Source organism: Thermobia domestica, chromosome 12 (assembly GCF_964235325.1).
Source record: "Thermobia domestica chromosome 12, izTheDome1.hap1.1, whole genome shotgun sequence".
Classification (NCBI taxonomy): domain Eukaryota; kingdom Metazoa; phylum Arthropoda; class Insecta; order Zygentoma; family Lepismatidae; genus Thermobia; species Thermobia domestica.
This window is the reverse complement of record NC_137465.1, coordinates 204,166,097-204,193,070: the sequence shown is the minus strand read 5'-3', so window position 1 is coordinate 204,193,070 and position 26,974 is coordinate 204,166,097. Positions and strand designations below refer to the sequence as shown.

Below are 26,974 nucleotides of genomic sequence, written 5' to 3'. Positions count from 1 at the left end.
CGACAAGCAAATCAAATAAACCTCTGGCCCATAAGTCGGCAAGTACGTCCCGAAAGAGCAGGACAGTGACGTATCATGCTTCGACAGATGTGACATGTGTTAAGTGTGAACTGCGGCACGCGCTGCATAAATGCAACTATTTCATTCAAATGTCAGTAAAGGGTAACATTCATTTGTAAAGGGTAAGCTTTTGTGCTTCAATTGCCTAAAAGGAACACATAAACTTGTTCAGTGTACATCAGGTGGGTGTCATCGCTGTACAGTAAAAAGCTGCATCATACGTTACTTCACTTTAACAGGAAGCCCGAAAGTGATTCTTCCTCTCAGTGTGCTCAAGATGTCTTCTCATGTAGAAGCTGATGGGGAACAATGACAACTGTTCTTCCTCAAGTGTTGCTGTCCACAGAAGTGGCAAAGGTTAAAAATAACGGAAGGCAATTTAAATCTTTTCGAGCGTTACTTGACTGTGTATCAGATTTAAATTTTGTATCTGAACGGTGTGCTCAAGCGCTAGGACTCCCAAAACGTAGTGCAAATATAACTATTTCGGGAATAGCTTCCAGTAGTGCATGCAATTCATGTGCAATTTTAGATCATGCTTTTAAATCAAGATACAACTATGAATATTCAGCAACAGCAGTGGTAGTGAGGCCAGAGATATGCCTAGACAGGCTCTCACTAGGGTTAACGAGTGGGTCCATATCAAGAATTTAGATCTGGCTGATCCGGAGTTCTACAAAACAAGTGGTGTGAACATACTACTCGCTGCCGACGTGTTTCCATTACTCGTCCAAGGAGGCAAACGCATGGACCCTCAAGGTGCGCCCATCGCATTGGAAACGGCACTGGGTTGACTGTTATCGGGGAAAGTGAGTTGCAGTGGTACATCGGCAGTGTCCGCATTTCATGTGTGCTGTAATCTAGATGTATCATTGCGGCGAGTGTGGGAGATCGAAGAAGTACCATTTGTGTGTCCTTTAACAGTAGAAGAAAGGGAATGCGAAGAACATTTTGCGGTGATGCATCGAAGAGTTAATGGTCGATATGAAGTTAGCCTACCGTTTAAGACCAATCATTCTGACCTTGGCTATTCTAGTGATATAGCAGTAAAACGACTTCATCAACAAGAGAAAAAGTTTGTACGGTGGCCTGGCTACCACGAACAATATTCCAGGTTTATGGCAGAATATTTAGAACTCGATCACATGGAATCTATTTCATCACGGGAAGACAGTGTATCTCCAACGACAATTTGCAACCTTCCTCACCATGCAGGTTTAAAGGAGAGTAACCCAACTACTAAACTGCGTGTAGTATTCGCTGCTAGTGCAAAAACCACGGCAGGTGTGTCACTGAATGAAACTCTTATGATGGGTCCAAGATTGTTAGAGGATCTCACATTCATTGTGCTGCGTTTCCGAACTCACCCGCTGGCGCTATGTGCAGACGCAAAAATGATGTTCAGGCAAATTCGAGTGAAGCATGAAGACGCAAACTTTCAACGCATTGTGTGGAGATCGGATCCGAAACAGTCCATTCAAGACTACAAGTTGCTCACAGTCACCTATGGAACTGCATGTGCACCATTCTTAGCAACAAAATGTCTCCAGCAGTTGGCCGTCGACGGACACAACTTTCCGTTAGCATTATCAGTTGTGCCTAACGATTTCTACATGGATGACTGTCTGACTGATACATTCTGCTTCAAAATCACCGTACCAAAGATTCGTCATAGTGTTATGAAGAGACAGTTATTGTCTGACTTGGCCAAACTATTTGATCCGTTGGAGTGGTTAGCTCCTACTACCATAAAGGCCAAACTTCTCATGCAAGAGATCTGGAAGCTAGGAATTGGATAGGATGACCCTCTTCCAAGCAACATCACCAAACAATGGCATGATTATTACGAGGAACTTCCACTTTTGCAGGAAGTGAGAATCCAACGATGTGCCATTCCGCATGATACAAGGAAAATCTATCTCGTTGGGTTCTGTGGTGCGTCAGAGGCTGCGTATGCTGCTGTAGTGTGTGTGAGATGTGTGCGTAATGACGGAAGCATTGCAGTGAATATGCTAAGTGCAAAAACAAAGGTGGCCCCTATCAAAAGGCGAACGCTGCCACGTCTTGAACTATGTGAACGTAACGGACTATGTGTCTCAATCCCTTAAGGTCGAAATAGTCAGTAAGAGTGCCTATTCTGATTTGACAGTAACCCTTGCTTGGATTGCGTCATGCCCAAGTAGATGGAAGACATTCGTGGCAAATCGAGTAAGTGAAGTGCAACAAAGAAGTAACATCATGTGGTATCACGTGAGCAGTGAGACTAATACTACAAATTGTGCAAGTCGCGGTATTTGAACGTCCGAACTGATCAATCATCGATTGTGGTGGACAGGTCCAGATTGGTTAGCAGGAGAAACAGTGCCAATTGTAGAGGTTGACAATAAGACCTTAGATGCAGTGATTGTTGAACTCTATTCATCACGACCCTGGTACTCACTAAAGAAATAATAAACGCTTCTGACCAGAGTATATACACTTGTTTATTAAAAACTAAATTACAGTGTAACGGTTTCGACAACTTAACGTTGTCTTCATCAGCTGTATACTCCTATATGTATAAATATCTATGCTCTAAGATATCTCTTTCAGTTCGTGTCTGATGAAGACAACGTTAAGTTGTCGAAACCGTTACACTGTAATTTAAAATCTTTGAGTTGTACGTCCCATGGTTATGCCGGTTAGGCTAAAGGAGACGGTGATTATGAGAAATGAATGAAATGGTGGAATGAAGAAAGTGGGAGGAAACGGGAGAACCCCGAGAAAACCCACGCACACGGTGTTTGTCCACCACAAAATTCACTTGGCGGGAGGAGGTTTGAACCCGGGACCCCATGCACCAGAGATGAACTCTTTACCACTGAGCCACCGCGGCCCACACTGTAATTTAGTTTTTAATAAACAAGTGTATATAATCTGGTCAGAAGTGTTTATTATTCCCCTGATTGTTGAAAAAAGACGTCGGTTGCTGCAATACACGCCAAGGCAGGTATTAGTCTTCTCTTAAACTACTCTTTGAATGCAAGATTAAACCGTATGACAGCTTGGTGTAAACGATTTATAAATAATTCGAGTAAAACTGACGCAAGGCTACATGGACCCTTGACGGCGAGTGAGTTAGAGGAAGCATTGTCTTGCTGGATTCGGTTGGTACAAGAGGAGGAATTTTGACTAGAACTGAAATGTCTTAAGGAAAACGGTGACGTAAAGCACAAAGTAAATTATTTTGTCTGCATCCATTTGTAGACAATAAAGGTCTGCTTAGGGTAGGAGGAAGGCTGCAAAGGGCACAATTAGACTTTGACGAGAAACATCCTATCCTACTGCCACGGAAACAGTTTAACCAAACTCATTGTGCGCGATGAGCATGTAAAAAATTTACATGCTGGTCCACAGCTCCTTCTGTTAGTTCTTCGACAGAAGTACCGGATACTAAGAGAAAGAGATGTAGTGCGTCAGATCGTACGACAGTGTATAACATGCCACTGATTCTCTCACATTCGGCCATTTTTTAACTGGCGACGCATTGTTAGCTCCACCACAAGCGGATTTCATAGGTACAAAGGTGAATGCACTTGCTCTACAACGGCGTCAGACGGGCAGGTGTCTTACCGAACATCCAGTTTCATTAAGACACTTATGCCACCGATAAATAGTACGAATACTGAGAGGATCTTTACCATACTTTGTACGAAAATTACGTTGCACAGCGATCGCAGGCTTGGATTCTTCAAACCAAAACACACAGCTAGTACGCTCGGGACTAATAATGGCAGCCATCTTTGCTGCAACTGTCGCTAGCGCTTGCGGTGGCTTGTTTCTGAACTAGTGTACTACATGAGTCAAAATTTGATGTATTTGCTACAAAATGACACCCAAACCATGTCTGTAAGATAATGAATAAATCAATATGAGTCTTCAAAGTTGTAAAATTGTTGCCTAGTTTCATTGAAGTGACATTAGTAGGTATGAACATTAAAAAAAAGCTTTTGGAACCGAATACAACATATTTTGTAACTAATACAACTTACAGAGAGAGCTCACGAAAAAGATATTGTATGCTTATGTGTGTATGGAACCGTAGCAGGATAATTATGAGTAAAATTGGAGACAAGAAGCATTTGCAATTCAGGACAAGTTAAATGGCAATAGTCACGCAATGATAATTTCAGGGGATTTTCTCCCATTCCGGAGTATTTCCCCGCTTGTTCTTAATACTACTTTCACTGCCCGCTTATTCGAATTCTCCTCCAGAGGAAATTTCTGAAATTATCACAGTTGTCATATATCACTGGACTAGAAATAATACATCATATGGCCAGGTTAAAATTACATGGTGTAAGCAATGTTTTCTTTGTTTCTGATATATTAACACAAACTATATTATAATAAGTTTAGGCACAAGACATATGTTACATTTATCACTAGAATTTCCAATACTATACGTTGGCAGTGAATGTTTCTAAACAAGTATAGAAAGAAATGCAAAGGTCTTATTTAACGCTTGCAGGGACTTGGATTTAGAAGTAAATGCAGAGAAAACTAAATACATGGAAGTCCGTCGAGATCGTGATACTGCAAATTAAGGATTCGTTAAAATATCAAACAATATTTTTGATAAAGTGGATACTTTCAGATGTCTAGGATTAATATTAACAGATGAAAACCATGTTCACGAAGAAATTAAATGTCGACTAAAAGCAGGAGCTTTGGCTGATTAAAACAACACTGCACTTCATTCAACAAATAGTCAATGATTTCGAAGTACATTTTTGAAGATCTGATACAGGTTCTAGGGTAGCTGCTTTAGAAGGGTTATCAATCTGCTCCAACCTCATTGGTGTTCTATTTGATCTTGATAAAGTGGTCAATTTTAAATATAGTCTGTCTCCATTTTACTTTGCTTCCTTATAGATGTTTTCAAATGCACTGTCCGTTCGTAGGTTTCTCAGAATATCCTCTAGAATCACTGCTGCTCTTTTAGCTCCAGACCCAGAACTTTCAGAATTATGAAGCACTTTCGCCAGTTGTCCACAAGGTACAAAAGCACGCATACTGACTATCAGAAAAAAATATCATCCCGAATTTGTTCATTCTTTCCAAATACTCATGTAGTATTACTTTTTGATCATCATTTGGACCACTTGTATTACTGATGATTTTTTTCCAACGTGATTTGAATTCGTTTGTAGTAGATTGAAATCTGATTAGAGATTTCCCCCTAACACACCAGCGAGTAAGGCAAAGAGACAGCAAATGTTTAGATTGTCTTTCGTTGTTAGCTTTACAGGGTTCAAAAACAATGTCGGCGTATGTTGTCTTTCGTTTTGCAGAATCCAGGTTGATGTTACAAACGTCTTTAACTATGGCCTGTACATTACACAAAGGTTCGCATTTTCGTGCTACTTTCTGCAATGAAAGATCTAATGTATGATTACTGCAATGAATGTATATAGCTTTCGGATGCTGACTCGAAATTATCTTCTGCACACTATTCACTCGTCCTGACATGTTAGCTACACTATCATAACACTGGTTACGTATGTTTTCAGGTTAAGTTTCGTTAGAATATCTTTGATCGTGAATTCTAATGTTTCCGATTTTGTGTCATGTGAGGTGATCATTCCCATAAACATTTCTTTAGGTTTGATGAATCAGAGTCAACACAGTGCACACGGAGACAACTGTTCTTCCTTTGAAATATCTGTTGTGGAGTTGGCTATGATTGCATAAAATGGAGATTCTTTGACTTCTGCTGCCAAGTCTCTCTGCATTGCATGTGCCATAATCTTCAAAATTTCATTCTTTCAATCAGCACTAAGCCAGTTATCCCGTCGATTAATCCATTGATTGAGAACAGGCACATCCATTTTTCTTTCATCCAGGAGCGACATCAATTTACCCGTACTATGCAAATGTCCACTGATTGCTTGACCACTGTGAGCTAAATATCTAAGACTACTAATTATTACAAGCAGCGACTGTCCTCCTTATTCTTGTTGTTCACAAACTTGGTCTGAAAGGAGAGCTGGAACAGGTGTTCTGTTTCTGCACTCATATCTTAAAACGAACGGAACGACAATGGAGTTCGTATTTTTGATGTGCTATAAATTATTAATCCTACCTCATACATTTTTCCTCCTTACTATAAAACTTACTGCACTCTGCATATTGTTTGTAAGAACATTAATTTAACTTTGTATATATATATATATATATATATATATATATATATATATATATATATATATATATATATATATATATATATATATATATATATATATATATTAAACTTAAAACCTCGCTCGACGACTCGTTTCATATTGCAGACTTACGATTACTTAAACAATTTTTAAAGAATTTACAGTGTTTTGAGAATTACACCAATGGAAATAAAGATAATTTTCAATTCTGTTTCCTAAATCTATCTGTCTAAAATGGGGTTAGAAAAAGCACCCGGTCCCATATCTCAAAGAGAAAGATAGATCTGGAATAGAGATTTTTTTTCACATTACCTAAAAAGCAAAATATAGTTCAGATAATCACTGTTGTGTGATGTTTTTACAGTCTGAAAGTGAGGAGGCAAAATGAAAATCTTGCTCCCTCTGAAAATAATTTTTCGGGGGGCAGCTGCTCCGCTTGCTCCCCCGGTTCCGGCGCCCCTGTGTAAAGGTAATTTAAAATTCAGGTTATTTCTCACTGTTTACAATTTAGAATATTTTTTCTCTCCTAAGAGATTGCGGCCATATTTTATACAACACAGCCTCACATCTTTATTCGCGTATAATAACAAATTCACACTTGTATCTTATGTTTCGAAGGAAATCTCTTCAGTTGTACTTTCATCCAGTATACATCACGGCAATAAATTTCATCCACACAAGAATAATAAGCCAGATATTATTACACAGGGTGTTTCAAAACAAATCAGACAACGTTTGGGAGGTGATTCCTGACACCAAGATAAGACAAAAAGTATGGACTAATCTGGGCCCATAAATGTTTCCTTTCGGAGTTATGGGCTGCCAAAAATATAAAAAATATGAAGTTTAAAGGTCTATAACTCCAGAACTATGGGACCTGCCGTATTCGGGTCAAGACTTCACTTAGGAACTAATGTGTGCGCTATCCAAAAATACATGTTTCAGAATCTTGCAGTACTCACGCAACAATTTTTATAGAGGCAGTATGGCTACGGGCATATAATTTGAAGCACTCACCAACTATATTTATAAAAATTGTTGCGGAAACATGCTGCAGGATTCTGAAACATGGATATTTGGATAGGGCACATAGTAGTTCCTAAGTGAAGTCTTGACCCGACTACGGTAGATTCCATAGTGTTGGAACTATGGACCTTTAAAGCTAATTTTTTCATGTTTTCGACAGCCTATAACTCCGAAAGGAAGAATTTGTGCACCCAGGTTGGTCTTTACTTTTCATCTTATTTTGGTGTCAGGAATCACCTAACGAACGTTGTCGGTGTTGTTTTGAAACACCCTGTATATTACAACGAAACAAAAAGGCTGGTTTATTCCTTCGATTAGATGGTTCACAACTATACATGCAGGAGGAAAACGAATAGATATCATTTTGCTTATTTTATGAACCTTCTGGATGCTTGTGGAGTGGCAGCATACGTGCTTTGGACTAATAGTCACCCAAACTGGAATGTAACTACCACCGACTAAAGGTGTCTGTTTTTGATTTCAGTAGCAGAAGCATTGATAAAACCTTAGATCAATCGACATAGCATCATTAGTTTATATAACGATAAAAAAAAAAATGGCTATGGAACACTGCCGTAATTTACAAGAGTGCCCAGATATGTGACAATGTGTGTGATCCGAAAAAAAAAAAAGTCAAGAATGCAGCAATAAACATTCGATATATCTAAGACAAATGTCTACAAACAGCTCAGCAAGATGAGTAGAATTTGTGTACGTTGTCAAAAGAAATGAACCGTTCTCTGTGAGTGATTAACTTTAAGTTCTTCTAAACTATATATAACAAAAGCATATATACTATCAAAACATTATACATTATTTATGTGACGTATTGCTAACGTTTATCATTTACCATTAAAAGTGAAGTTTAATCAAAGACACAAGTAAACACTATTTATAACAGTGGTAATCAGGAATAGAGTTATTACCAAGTATGTATGAACAATTTTAATAAAACAGAAACATTTACCTATAGGTGTCAGTGTGCATAGTAAATGAAAATACATATGAGCCTCATTGCCTCACCTTGTCATGAAATATCGCATGATTATTCGTTATGAAATAAGCTTGTCATTTCGAAGGTCAACCAAGAACAACTGCCTCGAACCAAACGTTATACCTTTGTGCATAACTATTTCAGTTTAAGCCCTTGTACAGAGAACTTATCTACATAAGATTGATTTTCTTTGAAATTGCACTTAATTTCTTTAAGATTTCCGACAAAAATATTTATTTATTATTCGTGACTAAAAAAAAAACGTAATTAATTTATTAACAGCTATATCTCACTTCCTGTTTTACACACAGAGAAAACCCCTTCTCCAGACAGCGGTATATTGTACAAATATACGCTATCCTCTTGGTTACTATAGAAATCAGTACGGAGCATACGTTGTCCGTATGCTAAATAGGCACTGCCCTTAGATGTTACATCATGCCGTTGCAGGATGTCTGACATCTAACAGTTTTCCGTATATTACATGCATATACTTATGTTACCTTCGTCAGCTATATGTTATATACGTCCATTTGTATGTGAGATCCTGACCGTCTACATTGTTTCATACGGGAAGTACGCATAGATGGAACACTTATACAGAAAGTATTATAAAACATGCGTTTTCAGTTATACGTCTGCTGTACGTTAAGTCCAAAAACTACAGGAATTACGCATGTAACCTATCTTTCTAAGTACGCCGCCTACATTTATTTTCTCAGTGCACCAAGTAGAAAAAAAAAAAGCGAATGAAATCCAAACTGAAAAACTGAATAAAAATGTTTTTCATCAAATTTTCCATCTGATAAAAAATGTTTCTTAAAACACTAGTTACAACATATAAAAAATATAATGTACTTACAAATTAGTTTAGTAGCATTGTTTTATGGTAGTATTTATACTCGTAGTACCTTGTTTGTCTTCAAACTGTCAAATATAAATCGCAGTACTCGTAAATCGTGTAATCTGCTGTCATAAAAAAAAGGTATACCATGCTATTTTTCGATCGGTATAAAGAAGAGATACGATACTATTTTTCGATCGATATAGTAAAATTGTATTTTTCCGTACTATTTTACCGTGAATTATTAATTATATGTAAACTTTATTTTAAAACGACTAAAGTGAGGTAATCTTATGATGATGTTCTAAAAGCTGGTCATTAGGGGGCCTGGCCCCGATGGCTAAACCCCTGCTTTTACCAATGACACCACACCATTACCTTACCTGCACCTTGCATCTTTGATGCATCTATCTAATTAAGATTTGTATTAGGCCAGTACCGAACATTTTACCCAGTACTGAGAAATCCTACTGTAAAGCGATTTTTTTTTTTTTTTAAATCTGCAACGGTTTTGAAGTAGTGAATGGATTTAGGGTAGATTATGTTGTCATTTGGACTTAAATTTTGTTATGTGTGGAACATCATATAGAGGGAATCGACTGTCTCTTTACATTTTTCTTGTAGGTAGGACAGGATGATAACTCGAGAGGAAAGAATCGAAATTTTCCTTTAGGCTGGAGAACGCAGTTCAACAGTAACAGTCGTCTTCAAAGAACGACATTCTAATCGTGAGCCGGTGACAAACACTGCTGTACGAAAACTAATCCGCAAATTCATGGCAAAGGAAAATGATGCTTTACCTCGATCAGGACGACCACGAAATGTAACTGATCCAGACACATCAGCAGCTGTGTTGGGTGTATTGGTGAAAAGTCCTACGAAGAGTATGCGACGTCTATCAAGTGAACATAATGTTAGTGTCAAAAGTGTTCAAAGAATATTAAAAAGGGAAAAGTGGTACCCTTAAAAATTACAGTTGAAACAAAAAATATATATATCAGAGGATGATTTTAATAGACCAATGGAGTTTTGTGAGTAGGCGTTCGGCCAGATAGCTCGTGACCCAGTGTTTCCTCATAACATTGTGTTTAGTGATAAGGGAAATTTCTATGTAACAGGTGTGATTATCAATCAAAATGTGCGGTACTGAGCTAATACAAATCTTTAATTGGATAGATGCATCAAAGATTCAAGGTGCAGGTAAGGTAATGGTGTGGTGTAGAATATGGGGTGTAAAAACCTTATTGGACCTGTTTTCATTGATGGGACCTGGGATGCTACACAATGTGGAGATATGCTTGAAAACACTGCTATGGCACTTTTGTTGAACGAGGAAGGGTGATTTCATCAATATTAGCAACAATATAAAAGAAGACTCTCTCTTTTCCTGGTTATTAAAGAATACGTAATGTGAGATGTTACAAAGCTTGTTTTTTACTTTATCCTTAAATTCGAAACTTCGCACAGCACATTTCACAGCATTTCACATATAACATATCCGAATCTATTCACAACTTCAAAACTGTTGCAGGTTTTTGGGGGAAAAAAATCTTATTGGGTTTCTCTTCGAACGAGGATGTTGTTTAATGTCACACGACCATGTTGCCATTTAAAATAAACAAGTTGATACCAAGATGGCGGTCACCAAGATGGACGACTACCTTAAACACGTCACATTGTTTCCCCCCTCGCACAACCATTGATCCCAATTGACTTCGGATCGACTGCATTTAAAGTTTCTCAAATATTTAGCCCGGTCCAGATTTTGAATTTCCCTTTAAAAATATTATCTTTCAATTACTTCGGACATTTGGACATTTTTCAATATGGCGAATGACGAAATTGTGGGATTTTAGTATGCTATTTAAATAATCTTTACAAACATGTAAGTCAAATTTTAACTTGTTGATAACTACTTCCTAAGTTCAACACAATTTTAAATCAGTTTGACAGGAGTTTTCGGAATTTTAGAATTTAGAGCTAAATATTTCTAAAAGTATGCGTTTTATGAAATATTGTTTCTCTATAAAAAATATTGTGTTATCTATGTGCTATAAAACGACACTAAGTTTATCTCTTTATGTTCAACCATAGCGAAGATATTGCTATTTTTTTCTGTGTATTGTTCATTTGACACTTCCAGCAGCCATTTTCCAATATGGCGGCGGTCACGTGGGATTTCATTGGACTTTTAGTATGTTGTTTAGAACAACTTCTCAACATCTGTACCAATTTTCAGCTTGTTCCTAATTTGTTCCTTTCTTCATTAGAATTTGAGCTTCCTTTACTGCACTAAAGGACAGAAGTCAATGGAGAGCTTTTGTGAAAACTGCATTGAACCTCCGGGTTCCATATGCCATAGAGTTAGTTCTTTTATACGTTGGTAGTTCAATGAATATCTTACGACTTCTCCAATTTGGTTTCTGCTTGTAAGTTATTCTTCTTAAAAAAGCAACTTGCACCACTGTAATTTTAACCCGTCCATATAATACTGAACATTGATTAAGAATTGTTTAAAAACAACTACGTACCTATCGTCAGGTCCTTCGATTGCATCGATGGTTCGATTCATGGCTGCAGTGACGCTGCTGGTCCACCGAGTGGCGGTAATGGTGGAAATATCAGACTCAGAAGGTTCATTTTCTGGCTGAAGGTGAAAAACTCCTTCCTCTAGTTCTTGCACAGAAGGCACTTTACCTAAGGATGGCAAAGACTTTAAGCTATCAGGTTTGTTCAACAACAGAGATGAACCAAATATTGACGTTTTCATTGTTAGACTAGTATCTTATCAGTATCAATTTTTTTTTCCTTTCTTCAGAAATATTACGGAAAAGCAAATTGTAGTTTGCAAGTTTTCAGTGTTACCAAATAAACACTCACAATGCGAACTAACTAACCACTGACTTCTACTTAGTAACTATAAAATATAGGCAATCATATGATGCTTCGATAAAATGAAAAGAAGTTGAGTGGACCAATCACGACTGATTCTGATCTGCTACATAATAAAATGACCTGATTTGATAATTCTAAGCGTATTTCTTTTATGTTCCTTTTTGTTTTTCAAATTTACTGTGATTAATTTCAGCTCTAGTGTTTTCAATTGACAACAAATTTCCTACAACAAAATAACATTTGCTCCAATTATGCCATGGTAACTACTGCAATAATTACGAAATATGTGTGCAGTCAAGCAATTTTAATTATATAGGATATTTCTAATCAAGAACGACAACGTTTGAGAGGCAATTCCTGACACAAAGATAAGACGAAACTTACAGAGACCAACTCGGGTGTAAAAACGTTTCCTTTCAGCGCTAGGGCCGGCCAAAAATTTATCGAAAAAATGCAAAAACAGCTATACCGGTAACTCGAGAACAAACTATTGGATCAAAGTCAGGTAAAAAGGAATGTTTATTATTTTTCATGATAGATTCCATTAACGCGGAATTAGACATGGTTCTGACACGACGCAAGGGTAAACCTAAAAGAAACTAATTAGCTTCTGGAGCATTTTATCAAAAGTTTAATGAGGAATATAAACATGAATCAAATAAAATTTTAAAAATCATAACACGTTGTTCTCAAGTTAGAATAAGGCTGCTAAATTGGAAAGAAGGAGAGGCAGATGTAGTATAAATTTTGTGGTAATCATAAGAATTAGATTCTTCTGGAAAAAAGAAAAAAAGAGAAGAAAGAAACGGAAATTTGGATTTGAAAGTGTCATTATTTATCAGAATTAGGCGTGTCATTTAAGGGCTCTGGGGAGGGCAATTCTTTCCCATCCCCTAAATTTGAGATATAGATATACATTTCAATCAGTAATACAGGAACATACTAACGGTAAGAAAAACATAAAAGTACCTATGTCGGTAAAGGGTCTTGCCTCCATCCTTATACCAAAAACCTGAAATGTTACTAATCAGATGTGATTGATGTGATTTTGAGTTTAGCGTCCCTTTCATCAGCGAGGCTATATGAGACGTGACCTAGAGCTTAACGTGAGATCCGAACACATTAGGTTCTGCCGGGAATCGAAAACGGGTGCCCCACGCCAAAGGCATGCACGTTAACCGCTTAGCCACGAGTAAGCTCTGCTACTGATCAGAATGCAGTACAGACAAAAGCAACCCTGATATAACTATTGTACAAAGGATTGACTTGTCATGCAAATAGCAAAATTTTTATATTATGGTATAAAAATGAAAGTGAACATGTTTATGACTTAATAACTCTTGAACCAATAGATCGATCTCGATCAAATTTTCAATATAAATGAGGTTCGGGCCTGGGATGACTATTATCATTTCACTTTGACGGTGCAACTTAGGGCAGGGGGAGGGGAGAGATATTTAAAAATGATCAAAAACGACCGATATTAATGCCGAATCCATAGTTTTTGGGGTCGCTGTCATGGACAGTGACACTTCCGATGCCGTTTAAATCCAAATTCAGCCCCGCAATTTGAAGGAGGGGGAGATATATAAAAATGATCGAAAAATGACCAATATCAGAGAGGGCTTCAGTAATAGTAAAAAGTGACTGACATGCGGAACATATCACTATTTTTCTTATTTTGACCCAGCGAAGCAGGTAATTGACGCTAGGGTATTATATTTATATTTCAAAATAAGCTTCTTAAATATGTCCCTTGTAGGTAAGTGTATCCATGGATATATCCTAGCATCTAACTTATTTACACTATCTTCTATATCTATTGTACCCATCAATATACCTAGGGATGCGCACGAGACAAGATTTGTGACTGTCTCGTCTCGAAAATGTGGTGTAAAAGTGATGTCTCGACTCGAAAAATGTATACTTTTCTATTGGAAGAGCCGTGTCTCGATTCGAATTTTGCCAGGAAAATTCTGTCTCGACTCGTCTCGTGCACATCCCTAAATATACCAGATCAGTCTGGTATTAATCTGCAACTTACCAGATCAATGTGGCATTCGACTACTTTCGTTCCCCAAACAGCCTTGGTGCGAAGTAAAATCGAGTCATAGAGATGCTGAATAGTAGCAAATGGAGTCAGTATTGCACCATTTCAGCTATAGTGTACCCTTAGTTCCGTGAAAGGTGATGGAGTCGGATCCGTGTGTCTAAATCGGACCACAGATGTTCAATTATGTTCAGGTCCGGTGATTGAGTTGACCTTAGGGGACGGATAACGTTTCATCCCGTCTTTTTCAATTCACGCCGCAATATCTCAAGCTCTATGAATGGGCGCATTATCTTCCTGGAATATGGCATCATTGATTGGACATTATCTGGAGCATAGAATGCACACGATCACCTTAAGTGGCGACATAACCACAGTAAGTGACAGCGCAGGAATCACTGAAAGCCACAGCATCACGGAGCCGCCACATTTTTCCCGGTTCGGCGAAGACATTGTGGATCGCATGCTTCTTTGGGCTCCATGAACGGTGACTCGTTCGACTAAGTCACACGTTTCCAGTCCTCAGCATCCTACGTTGTATGTTCGCGGCATCATTGGCGTCGTGCTAAAGTTTTATGGTTCCTTATTAGCGGTCTCACCCGTTCAACCCAACGCCGTATATCAATGACATATTACTGGCAGTGGACTGTGATTGTCAACACAGGCCGTGTAAGGCGCGCTGGTTGAATTCTTCCATCACCTGCATTGCAGTCACACGATAATTCTGAGTGACAACCCGCTTTAGTGCTCGGCGGAACCTGTCATGGAAATTTCTTTTCCGACCACTATTCCTCTTTGCGATGTGGTTTTGTCTTGAATTTTGTAGACAACTATAACCTTGGACACTGTCCCTTGTGACATACCCAATACATTTCGTAATAATAATAATAATAATAATAATAATAATAATAATAATAATAATAATAATAATAATAATAATAATAATAATAATAATAATAATAATAATAATACCAAAAGATTTCTCTATAAGAAACATAAATGTAAACTCTTAACTTAAATATTTACTGTAACTACTGTATTTACATAGGGCTCATAACTCCGTGGGCTTTCTATTTCTGTTTGGAAAAGAATATTAAAAGAAAAAGTTAAATCTTCTGCAAATGTAAATTTTATTACGACAGACAAACTTTGTTAAACTAAATAAATTTGATTTTTACCATTTTGTAACAAATGGTTTTCAAAATTTGAAATAAATAAGATTTACTAACGTGTACAATTCCCTTTTTTATATATATAATTTCGAAAATTATTGCAAAGTAGTTCAGCTGAAATACAGAGCATATAACTTTCCTCGCTGTTGTTCTTAAAACTCACAAAATTCGATCATAAGTTCGTACAGAAAATCGGAATGCACTTACTATGTAAATGTACATTAATTGAAAGTACTAATGTACGCTGGTTTACAAATAAATGATTTTTATATTTCTCAACTAACACATTCTCATATATGGAATGAATTTATAACTTTTTTTTGTTTACTAAATTATCAACTTCATTTCACTTACATTAAAATAACGTACATTTTTATTATTAATAAGAAATCAAATCACTCATTTTCGTCGCTTCAATAAATATATTTACACCTGTAAAATAATCATACACCACGTTTGCAAAGTCAACATTTCGTAATTAATCAAAAACTGAAGTCATTATTTTCCACCAAATAAAGATTCTGCTATATTGTACGTAACTTAAGTTCAATCAGAAAGAATTACTAAACAAGAGAGAAGTGTGATATGAATTGGACCACCATAGGAAGTAATAATTTGAGATGCAATATCTTGTTCAAAGGATAAAGACACACAAAACTCAATAGCATATGCACCTTTATTTAAGTTATATTTTACGATAAATTTAGGTTTGCAAAACCTTATTGTTTCACCTTTCTCGTTTAGGTTAGGTTAATCATAGCGATTTAAACTTAAAGGGACCTATTCACAGTAGTTTTCTGACACTTTTCTATCTGTTTAAATACATCTGTAAAAAGGAAAAATAAAAATTATTTTTATTTTTAATACCATTTTAAACAATGAATTCCTGTTAGATTTTTTATTTATTTATAAATTATTTAACGTACATAAATTGTCGAATTGCCCCTCTAAAATACCCTCCCAGTGGGGCGTGAGTCCCAAGTTAAGAAACACGGTACTAGGGCAAACTCCTGGAATAGATTCCTACTCGGATATTCTTGACAAACGAAGTGGTAAATGAAGTTATCCATTTTTGATAACAAGTTTAGATAAGTAGATTATAATTTGTACCCAAAGATGCTCCATAATTTTGCGTTCTGCTCTGGCATAGATCCAAGTTTTACGAAATATACGTGTAGCTTCTAAGTTAATTCGATATTAGCAATGGATTAGCTTTAGAACATATACTTATGAAGAAATTACATAGATGAAGACGTTTTCTCCAGACTTTCTTTCTTAAAATGACATCCTGTTTCAAATACGTACACATAAAATTCATAAAATAGTTCACTGATGTCAACACTAAATTCAAATTCTTGGTTGGTTACTAAAATCATGCGCCTCGGTTCCAGTAAGATTGAAAGAATCTTTGCTGTTGGCAAATGACGTTGTATCCAGTGTTTCTCGTACATATCATAATTACTCGTATTATTAGATGAGAATGTGAAACGTAGAAAGTCAGTTGTTTTGCAGGGCGTCCCTTCCCATTGATAAGCACTCGAGCAGCAGGAGGTTTGCGAGTGACACACTCCTGCGGCACTAGTACTTAGGAACGGAACAGGGGGTTCACCGTCACGGTGAAATCGGAGCATCTCTTCCATCGTTAGCTTCTTACATCTGTAAAACAAAGGGAAAATATCAATTAATCTCTCATTTCAAAGACAAACATCTAGTCAAAAGTACATTTTCTCATTGCTTATATGATGTTTCAAAGACTGCGGTAAAGAAACTTAAGATATACCACAATGACTTGACCCCTAGTCTTTCGTTGCAAGCGCTGCTATCGGCTGAAGAAATTCCACTCGCTTTCTCTCGCTTAGCAACAGCTGAACCCTTATTGGCTCAAAGCGTGGGTGGGTGAGGGTGTGAGCGTTAGTTCGCATTTTTGCCACGGCTCAAGACATTTTGGCAGCACAATAACAACATAATTTGAGCATAACATTGAATATAAACACATTATTCTCATACCTTTCCTTACACAAATTTTAATCTCTGTTCTCCATAGCATGGTCCACCAATGCACCATCTAAATTGATACATGTCTGGAGACGAAGAGCAACGTTGTCACAAGCATCCTGACAGATCCGTATTGGTATTCTGTATCATATGCAACTCTTATATGCTAGCTTCCCGTAGTTCGGCCAAATTGCGTATGAAATGTTGATATACTTCGTTCTTTGAAAAACACCCCGTAAGAAAAAAATCAGGTGGGGCAAAACGGTAGACATGTCATGTAGCCAGGATGGAAGAAAGTAGGAACGCTTTCAAAGTCTTAACTGGAAGACCAATCGGAAAATGACCATTAGGAAAACTAGGCGCAGATGGGAGGACAATATTAGGATGGGTTTCGCAGAAATAGGAGTACAAAATAGCGGCATTGAACCTCCGGGTTCCATAGACCATAGAGTTAGTTAGTTAGTTTTAGTTTGTTAGAGTTTATTTTGGTTCTTTTTCTAACATCCTAGGACGTTTCTTTCTAACTTTCTATGTTTATCTTTTATTAAGTTACAATACTTTTATCATACAAAGGAAGTTAGCATGATGTTCTCTTAACTAAACTTACTCGAAAAGCCAGAACATCAAATTAATTGCTCCTCGTCTTTCTAGGTAAACGAAAATTTTGGTCTTTCGAATGTTAAATGCTAATAACATGTGGAACTTTAAATTTAACATATTGAAAGTCCTGATAGAGAAGATTGTGAATATCGTCGATATTTTTTTTCACATTTTGCTATAGTATTTTAATGTTTTCTTTCACTCCTTTACAAAACTATCATCATTATTGCGCCCCTGTATACATCATCATTAATTTCAGAAAATGAAATGAAATCTTTCAGTTTTACTTCCCACGGTTATGCCGGTTAGGCTAAAGGAGACGGTGATTATGAGAAATGAATGAAACGGTGGAATGAAGAAAGTGAGAGGAAACGGGAGAACCCAAAGAAAACCCACGAGCACGGTGTTTGTCCACCACAAAGTCCACACGACGCGAGCTGGGATCGAACCAGGGACCCCAAGCACCGGAGGTGGACGCTCTGCCACTGAGCCACCGTGCCTCTATCATTAATTTCAGTACATATATTTACATATACCTAGGTATACTAACTCAAACTTGAAGTTTAAACGACGAAACTATATTAGACAATTAATTCGTAGCCGACCAAAAAAGATGAGCCAAGATAAGAACCCTAAGGCATTCTATAGATATTTCTTATATGCACCATCTTCGTACACGAAATTTTTCTTTATGATACCAAAATACTTTGCTAGAAGATGTTTAATTTCATGATAAAATTGAGATGATTTAATTGAATAGAAAAAAATATATTAGTCTTTCCTTTTGACAGCCTAGAACAATGTTTTTCAAACTCTCATTCTCGAGGTATGCATTTGTGCTCCTCTTAGTTTGAGCTTGAGAATTTCAAATACATATAAATGATACAATGTAATAATATAAAGGCTATAAACATTCTAATAGCGTGATACATGTATTATTATCAGATATTCTTCTTAGTTATTCTTAGTAGCATTCAATTATTTAAAACAACTAACACGATTTTTTCTGTTAATGCTAATTCAAAATTAACGAAACTTTAATTAATATTATTTTAGAGATACAAATATACAGTATAATGGTAAATGCTTAAAACCAGGCATATCAAACTCGCGACCCTTGCTTGACTCATTTTTCTGCTACCTTGAATTCATTCCGAGAAAATAACAAAAAATCTATATATTAAAATGCTAGGTTTATATATATTTCTGGTCAAGAAAAGTTATATGTTTATGGCCAATTCTTTCGACAATGAGATCTCGATAACCACAAGTGTTAGAAATGTGCCGTTTTCGCTGGAGTTAAGAAAGCTACAGGAATTGCGTTTCAATTGCCACGAAAATTTCCCAAAAACAGCGCCGTAACTTATAATTTTTTTTCTGGAAATCAAGCATTAATACGCGTTTTTGGGCCCCCTAGAAAAAGTTGTTTTTCTAATTCTTGGGCCCCCTCTTTCCATCTTTCTCTTACTCTTTGATTCCCGGCGGAAGCTCATGTGGTTCGGATTCCACGTTAATCAGTAGGTCCACGTCTCATATAGCCTCGCTGCTGAACGGGACGTTAAACTCAAAATCAACTCAACTCTCTTACTTTTTAAGGGATCCCGGAGCCTGTGGGATCTCCCGTACGGCATGGTCTGCGGGGCCGTTAGTTACTCCCCTGAGACCGTACCATACATGACAAATTAATTAATGGGACAATATTGACAAACCTCAAAGCCATATGAATAAATATTATTTCTAGAGACCCTAATAGTAGACATTTTTTTTTATTGAAATGGGCCCACAACTTATTTTTATTTTATTTACCTTTTGTGTGCTGTTTAGTTTATGTAATGTAGTGAACCTGTTTGATGCTTCATTTATATTTTTCATGTTCGTACCGTATATGGAGTAAAAAAAATGTCTTAAAATGGGCTCCCCCTCGAACGACGGAGAGCTTCTCTGGGGGGCAAGCCCCGTCCCACACAAGTTACGGCCCTGCCCAAAAGTTAACCTATCGGAGCGCAACAATTCTAGCGTAGCAACAATTCCTTCTTACAAGGACTCGATATGTTAGCCGCTTTGAAACTAATTGAGAGAACATTTCGCAAAAGAAAAAAAAAGTCTTTCACAAGTTTATAATTTAAATTGCACAAAGATCGACAGTGCCTAAAATGCATTCTTCATTCCTATGATTAATATTATCATTTCCATTTATTTGTTTTGCAAATTTGTTATTAAATAATCTGATCACACACTTTTCAAGACAGAATTTTAAGATGTTCATGAGCAAGGAATCAAATCTCTTCTTACACCTTCGTTATTTAAGACTACAAAGGGCTAGTACCTATTTGGGTTACTCTTACCAATTTACTTAATAAAATATGAAATACAATATACGGTATTTTAATTGAAAAAATATAGTGTCCTATTAATTATATAGCCTTTCGGCAAACAAAGCATTAGAAACAACCAGGAAAACTAACGTTGATATACAAATATTCAGATCAGATCCCCTCCCCCACTTTTAACATCCAATCGCCGCCACTGCATATTAGAACTGTGCACTGTGTAAATAGCGCAGGTTCAGCTAGTATATAATTTATTTATTTACAAAATTGTTAACATTCTTTTACCGTTTATTTTTAACCAACATTTACTGATGCCCATTTACAGATGGATTATAGAAATTCAGTGCGACTCAACTCAACACAAAAGGAAATTCAGTGAAGTGGATATTCATGACTTTTAGAAATACTTGCCTGCTCTGATCCGAGAAAATTCGTAAATTTCCATCGTACATAATTTCAATGTTTGATATCTTAATACTTATAAATGTGAACAACTTTTATTACTCATGAAAAGGACTTAGTCCGCAGTCAACAGAGGCGGATTTAGCCCGAGGCCGGTAGCGCCTATAGACACCCTCAATTTTTTTTGAGTGACAAAATTAATTTAAGCAGTTATTTAAATATTTTTGAAAGTTTATAGTAAACTCATGATATACCTATCATAGTCTGGATTCTGACTGCCCCCAGTTTTTACCTTTTAGATCCGCCACTGGCAATGAGAACCAGGTTAGCAGACATTCATCTGAGCTCTGTTCTGAAAATCGTTAGTACAAGCAATATATCTCCAAACACCCGAAATCTTGCAGAAAAGGATGCCGGAAAAGAAACAACAGATTCCCATTACAACCCACATTGGGTAACATTCATAAGTCCTAAACGACACAAGACCTAAACGGCATAAGACCTAAAAATATAGGCACTGGACCTAAATTTTAGGTCTTGTGCCGTTTAGGACTAGTGCCGCGAAATTATTTTTGGGTCTTGTGCCATTTAGGTCTTATACCGTTAAGGATGGGATGATGCAGTAATTAGTTGGCAATAATGTTACGAATGTAGCTAATTCCAACGGTAATAGCTATACAGATGCCCACGAACACGTGTACCAGATCTTGAAACCCTGCAGCAACGAATAACCACAGTCGTTGCATCGATCCCTCCAGTGATGTTGGCTAATGTGTGGATGAAAATTGAATATCGCCTAGATGTGCTACGTGCTACCAAGGGTGCTCATGTGGAAGTGTACTGATGTGACCAAAACTTTTATAGTTTGTAAACAATTCAACACCAGTTTCATATTTCTATCTTATTTCTAGCCTGAGTTATCAATTTCTGTAATCAGGGAAAGACTTCTCGGACACCCTGTATTTGTACTACTAAAATTATTATAATCATCTGTTCTGCAGTTATACATGAATGACATTATATAACCTATTTCATTCTAAGAATTAATTATATAATTGATTAAGAAATTCGTTTCTTTCAAATGGAGATACGAGAATCCCATGACAAATTCCTAAAACAGAATTAAATAGAAATTCTTAAAAAGCATATTTTACCAGACTTTTCTGAAGCCAAGCAAGCATTCAGAATTGCAATATATAAATATATACTCGGTGGAGTGTATTTTATTAAGAGTAGGACAAAAGCCCACTCTAACTTTCAAAAAGTAAAATAAAAGCCCATCAAACTTTGCTTAATTAGCACAAAACCCCACTAGATATTTCACAAATGAACACTAAATACCGACTATATATCTATATTAAGAACGCAGACAGTTACCATATTTTACAGTGTGTTTTAATAGAGTTAATATGTATACGCCAGAAAAACTCAAAAAATAACGCTAAATTACTAATGTAATATGCAGCAAAATACGTTTGAAGAAATCAATACATAGTCATTTAGGGGTGTAGCCTGCAAACATTTCAAGGGAAGTAGGCGTTTTAACATATTAAAAGCAAACCAAAGATATATTTCCAAATTATGAAAGCTTTAATAAGACAATAAATATATACATATTACATACGTACATAAATACATATATTATTATTATTATTATTATTATTATTATTATTATTATTATTATTATTATTATTATTATTATTATTATTATTATTATTATATTCTCAGTTTGATACCTTTTTGAAACCTGGGTCTTGACAGTGCGTGAATTTAAAACTACAGCTTATGGGAAATGTACTAATAAGTTAAGTCAAAAGAAATCGGAAACTGTTCATAAAAGGCACTGAGTTTGACTGTTTATTTTCTGTGCTCTTATACAAAAGACTTAAAATAAGTGACTTTCTGGGCATACTACTACAAGTAGAGTCGTTAAATTTTAATTTTAAAAAAATCATTTTCTTACGAAAGCAGGATATAAGAAAGAGTTTTTTGGAAATACGTATCGTGAAAAGGGTGGGGGTAATATTTTTTTAAAAGAGTAGTGTATCTCTTAAATCTCTGGAGCTAGTAAAATGAAACTTGGCATATAAACTTTCCACTGTAAAACAAACAACAAAGAAAACTGAAAATTCAACACATAACATAGAAAGGAAAGAACAAAGGGTGCACTTTCTTTAAGGTTCGAATTCCCCATTACTTATTCAGAAAATATTTATAAAGTAAAGAATGATTTGCTTAAACTGGGTCTGTGAAACTCTGTATTTCCACTTTTAACTAAAAGTAATAAAGTATATGTTTCAGCGTCTTGAAAATTACATTTCTAAGAGGGAAGGAGGGTCAATTTCTATAGTATTAATATTTCCCACTGCTTATGAGATTTGGACTGAAAAATCTTTTCCTTTAGGTCTGGGTTCGTCCAGTTAAGCAAATGAGAGTGCAAAGTGGATGATTAATTAGGTTATTTTAATTATTTTAACATGTTTTTTTAATGTTTCTTTCACATTCTAGTATAAACATTATTAATTTGCTGTAATTATTAAACAGAGAGTAACACACACTTGGGGGGGAAGGGCAAGAGTTTGTTTTGGGTGTTAAGCCATCATTTCCCGTCAGTGACATAACCTTTGATTTTAACTTCACGTACAGTAAAGGCTCAGGTCTCAAAAATGTAGCATATCTGAAATTTATTATTATTATTATTATTATTATTATTATTATTATTATTATTATTAGTAGTAGTAGTAGTAGTAGTAGTAGTAGTAGTAGTAGTAGTAGTAGTAGTAGTAGTAGTAGTAGTAGTAGTAGTACTAAAAATACATTCCTACGGTAACAGCTATGTTAGTAATACACTAGACTCTCGCTAATCCGGCCATCCCTGGCACATATGGGTGCCGGATTAGCGGACGTGCCGGATTATTGAGTGTATGACATTTATTTGATTTATTTATTTATCTTGTTTTTTTTATTTATTTTGAAAACATAGGGGATAGTGTACTGTACTTTATTCAATCGAAGGATATAATTTTAAAACATAGAGGATACACTTTATTAAATCCAAATATACATTAATTTTCAAAGAAAACTCGGTCCTTGAGTAGAATGCTACAATTTCGAATACGTACAGCATTGTTTAACTAAGCATGACACGTGTTTTTGGATGGATGTACGCCGGATTATTGAGAGGCCGGACTACTGAGAGGCCGGATTACTGAGGGCCGAGTCTAGTGTACTAAAACTATTGTTAATAATGGTAACGAGTAAATAGTAGTGAATTACAAGTATGTCAACTATTTGCTAGGAAATAGTTGAATATGATAAATATATGTGTAAAAATAATTTATTTCAAATCAACACAAAGAAAACAAAATTTTTGACGTATATAACTAAAACACAACATTATGTTACTAATACGAAGTCAGTGGTGTAGGAATAGAAAAAATAGACATTACGAAAGATCTGGAAGTCTCATTTGATAGGTAGTTAATATTTTGTCACCACATAAATGCTATCATGCAAACAGCAAGAAAGAACAATAGGCTTTATTTATTTATTTATTTATTATTTCAGAACGATAGAATATGTATTTATACAAATTACTTGTAAGAACTAAGCAAGAATCTGGTTCTGTAATATAAAACAGCATATCTAAAAGTTTGACTAACAGATTGACAGTGTTCTTGGCACGGACGCGATGGTAGTGCCACAAGGGATTTTTAGGTCCAGTGCCGTTTAGGACTTGTGCCGCGAAATGATTTTTAGGTCTTGTGCCATTTAGGACTAAAAAAATAGTGCCGCGTCCTCCCACATTTCCTTATATTCCCGCCATTTTTAAAGAACTACAGAATTAGTAAAGCTTTCATCTATTTACTATTTTTTTTTCTATTCTTCATTGCATATGAAAATGGCTTTTCTTTTGACTACTCTACACTCATTACTATTTGACACACTTGGCATAATGGGTTTCACATCTGTGTAAAATATCTTTTTAATGAGAGATTTGCTTTCGAAGTTCCATACAATATAGAGATTAAGCAAAGTTCTCCTCTTGACAAAAGTTTGAGGAACGCCAGCCTAAGAAATATAACAATCCACGACACAACAACATTTACATCTTGCTGTGATGTAGTTCGTGTTAGAACATACAGTGTAGCAGGCTCGTAGCCAGCCCAAAAATGTAAGGGGGCCGGTAGAAGTTAGGGGGGACCGATCCAACCATATTATAGTTCACTTGCTAACCTACCGTGAAAATTTTAGTGGGCCAGCAAAAATTTAGGGAGGCCCGGCCCCCTAGACACTCCCGTTGATACAGGCTTGCAGTGTAGGTTTGTTGAATTATACAAATTTATTATTTTTGTTATTTAGGCTAATTTCGAAAATAATGAAAGGAGGTATTCATAGATATAGGTATTTAAAATAAATAAAATCGGGATAAAAATCAATTCCTGATCTGATTCGAAGCAACTGAACTGAAAATACGTTCTAAAATACGCTTTGCTTTTGTAACGAAAGAAGCCATCGAGTGCTAAATGGTTGACTTGTAAACGCTTGTTGTAATTAAGAGTAGTAGTCGACCCGGGAAGTGACGCAATCAGTACAGGTTCCCAACAGTGCTGCACTCTGTCGTAGCAGGAAAGAAGTCATCAACCTTATTAAGACCAATTGTCTGCGGAATAGAATAACCACATGGTAGGGTTGTCTACAAAGCTCGTTTTGGTGGGAGAGCAAAGAAGAGCAAAGAAATTCCAATAACCCACATCGAATTAACAAGCTACGAGTGGCCTTCGCAACTTTCAGACAGCGCTCGTGCAACTTAACACTTTTTTCAGCATTGTTTCAATCTCTTCGGAGTACGAAGTCTCTTTTGAGTCCTGTTTTTGTATAGAATGTAATCAAAGACAAAACAACTTAACTTGAACTAAACAAAGCACCTAACACTAGTTCTTTTTTTCTAAATGAATGTTTAATTATTTCAAAATGAATTATTTCCTATTACTTACGCACCATTCGAATCTATATCAAATGATCTGTTGGGTGCACTTATGCCATCTCAGTGATCACATAAAGAAAATTCTCACATTAAAATTTCGAACTTGCTCATATGGATTGCTATTACTAAACTAAATGAATTACTGTTTGTTAAAATAACGTCAGTCAATATTTTGAAAAATTTTAATTCTTTCTGCGTTCTGGAATCTGCATGGATCAGGCTTGCCAACTAATTTATCGTAATATACGATATTTTAAGCCTTAATGCTAAAATCTTTGCGACAACAGATACGTACACTTTTTTTTCAGTTTTTGAATGTGCAAATAAATGGTAAATGTGCATTAAATAATTATAAAACTCACAAACTGTGTTTGTTTAATAGTCATTCCCATTGGTGCATGGGGTCCCGGGTTCAAGCCCTGATCCCGCCAAGTGAACTTTGTGGTGGACAAACACCGTGTGCGTAGCTTTCCTCGGGGTTCTCCCGTTTCCTCCCACTTTCTTCATTCCACCATTTCATTCATTTCTCATAAACACCGTCTCCTTTAGTCTAGCCGACATAAGCGTGAGACGTAAAACTCAAAAATTTCATTTCATTTTCAAATATATCAATAACGATTTGACAGTTGCAAATGACAACCCTTTAAACTCAATTCTTTTCACAAGGGTGTGGAAATATGATAGTTGTTCAGAATAGTGTTAATAAGGATTAGTATGTAATTGTGAGGTACGGATACAGCTATTATTTAGATTGAAACAACACTGAAAGACAACATTTACGAATGAGAGAAACACGTTGTTTATCATTAAGTAATAGTCCTGTTAATACATTTTTAAAAAATACTAAAAATCATTATCGTTAAAATAGAGACTGACGCTTTAACAAATATCGATTCACAGTTTATATTTTTAATAGAAGATTAATTGAAGTTTTCAACATTCTTTTCGGGGGTACAGTGGCTCAGTAATAGATTCTTATATTTAGTGTCGTGGTCTCTTGTTTCTGGTAGACCTCACGGTATGTTTTCTTCCATAATCATCCACTACCATTAATCGTCAAACTCCTTTCGCCTACAGGACAACCGTGGTCCGTCCACTTTCACTTGTTGACGCTCTTTTTCAGCACAGAGGCTACACGAGATGGAACCTTCTGGTTATAATAGGATTCGAACCACTACCCTGGTTTGTTTCCTGAAGGAAGTACCATCGTAGGGAATTGAACCTGGGAAGTACACAGAGAAACCGATCCCCAATAATGTTTTTTTTTCACGCATACTTTCGGGGTCACCCGTAGCTAATATATATATTTTTTAAATTTCGACTACATTTTACTTTTGTGTATGTCAATTTATTTAGACAATAGAAACCCCCCTCGCAGTTTGCATACCCCAGGTCTGGAAGAAAATCTGTTTC

At 36.1% G+C, this 26,974-nt stretch overlaps 1 protein-coding gene across 3 annotated transcripts in view; it reads right to left on the bottom strand.

Moving 5' to 3' along the window:
- Positions 1-26,974, bottom strand: part of LOC145666953 (equilibrative nucleoside transporter 1-like) — a 114,156-nt gene that overhangs the window by 57,109 nt on the left and 30,073 nt on the right. The window contains exon 2 of one of the 3 annotated variants that reach the window (XM_081734576.1): positions 11,662-11,827. In XM_081734576.1, coding sequence (XP_081590702.1) covers positions 11,662-11,827 — 166 coding nt within the window. Of the gene's footprint in view, positions 1-11,661; positions 12,371-26,974 lie in introns of those variants that run through there. The other 2 variants (XM_081734577.1, XM_081734575.1) reach the window with 2 other exon arrangements.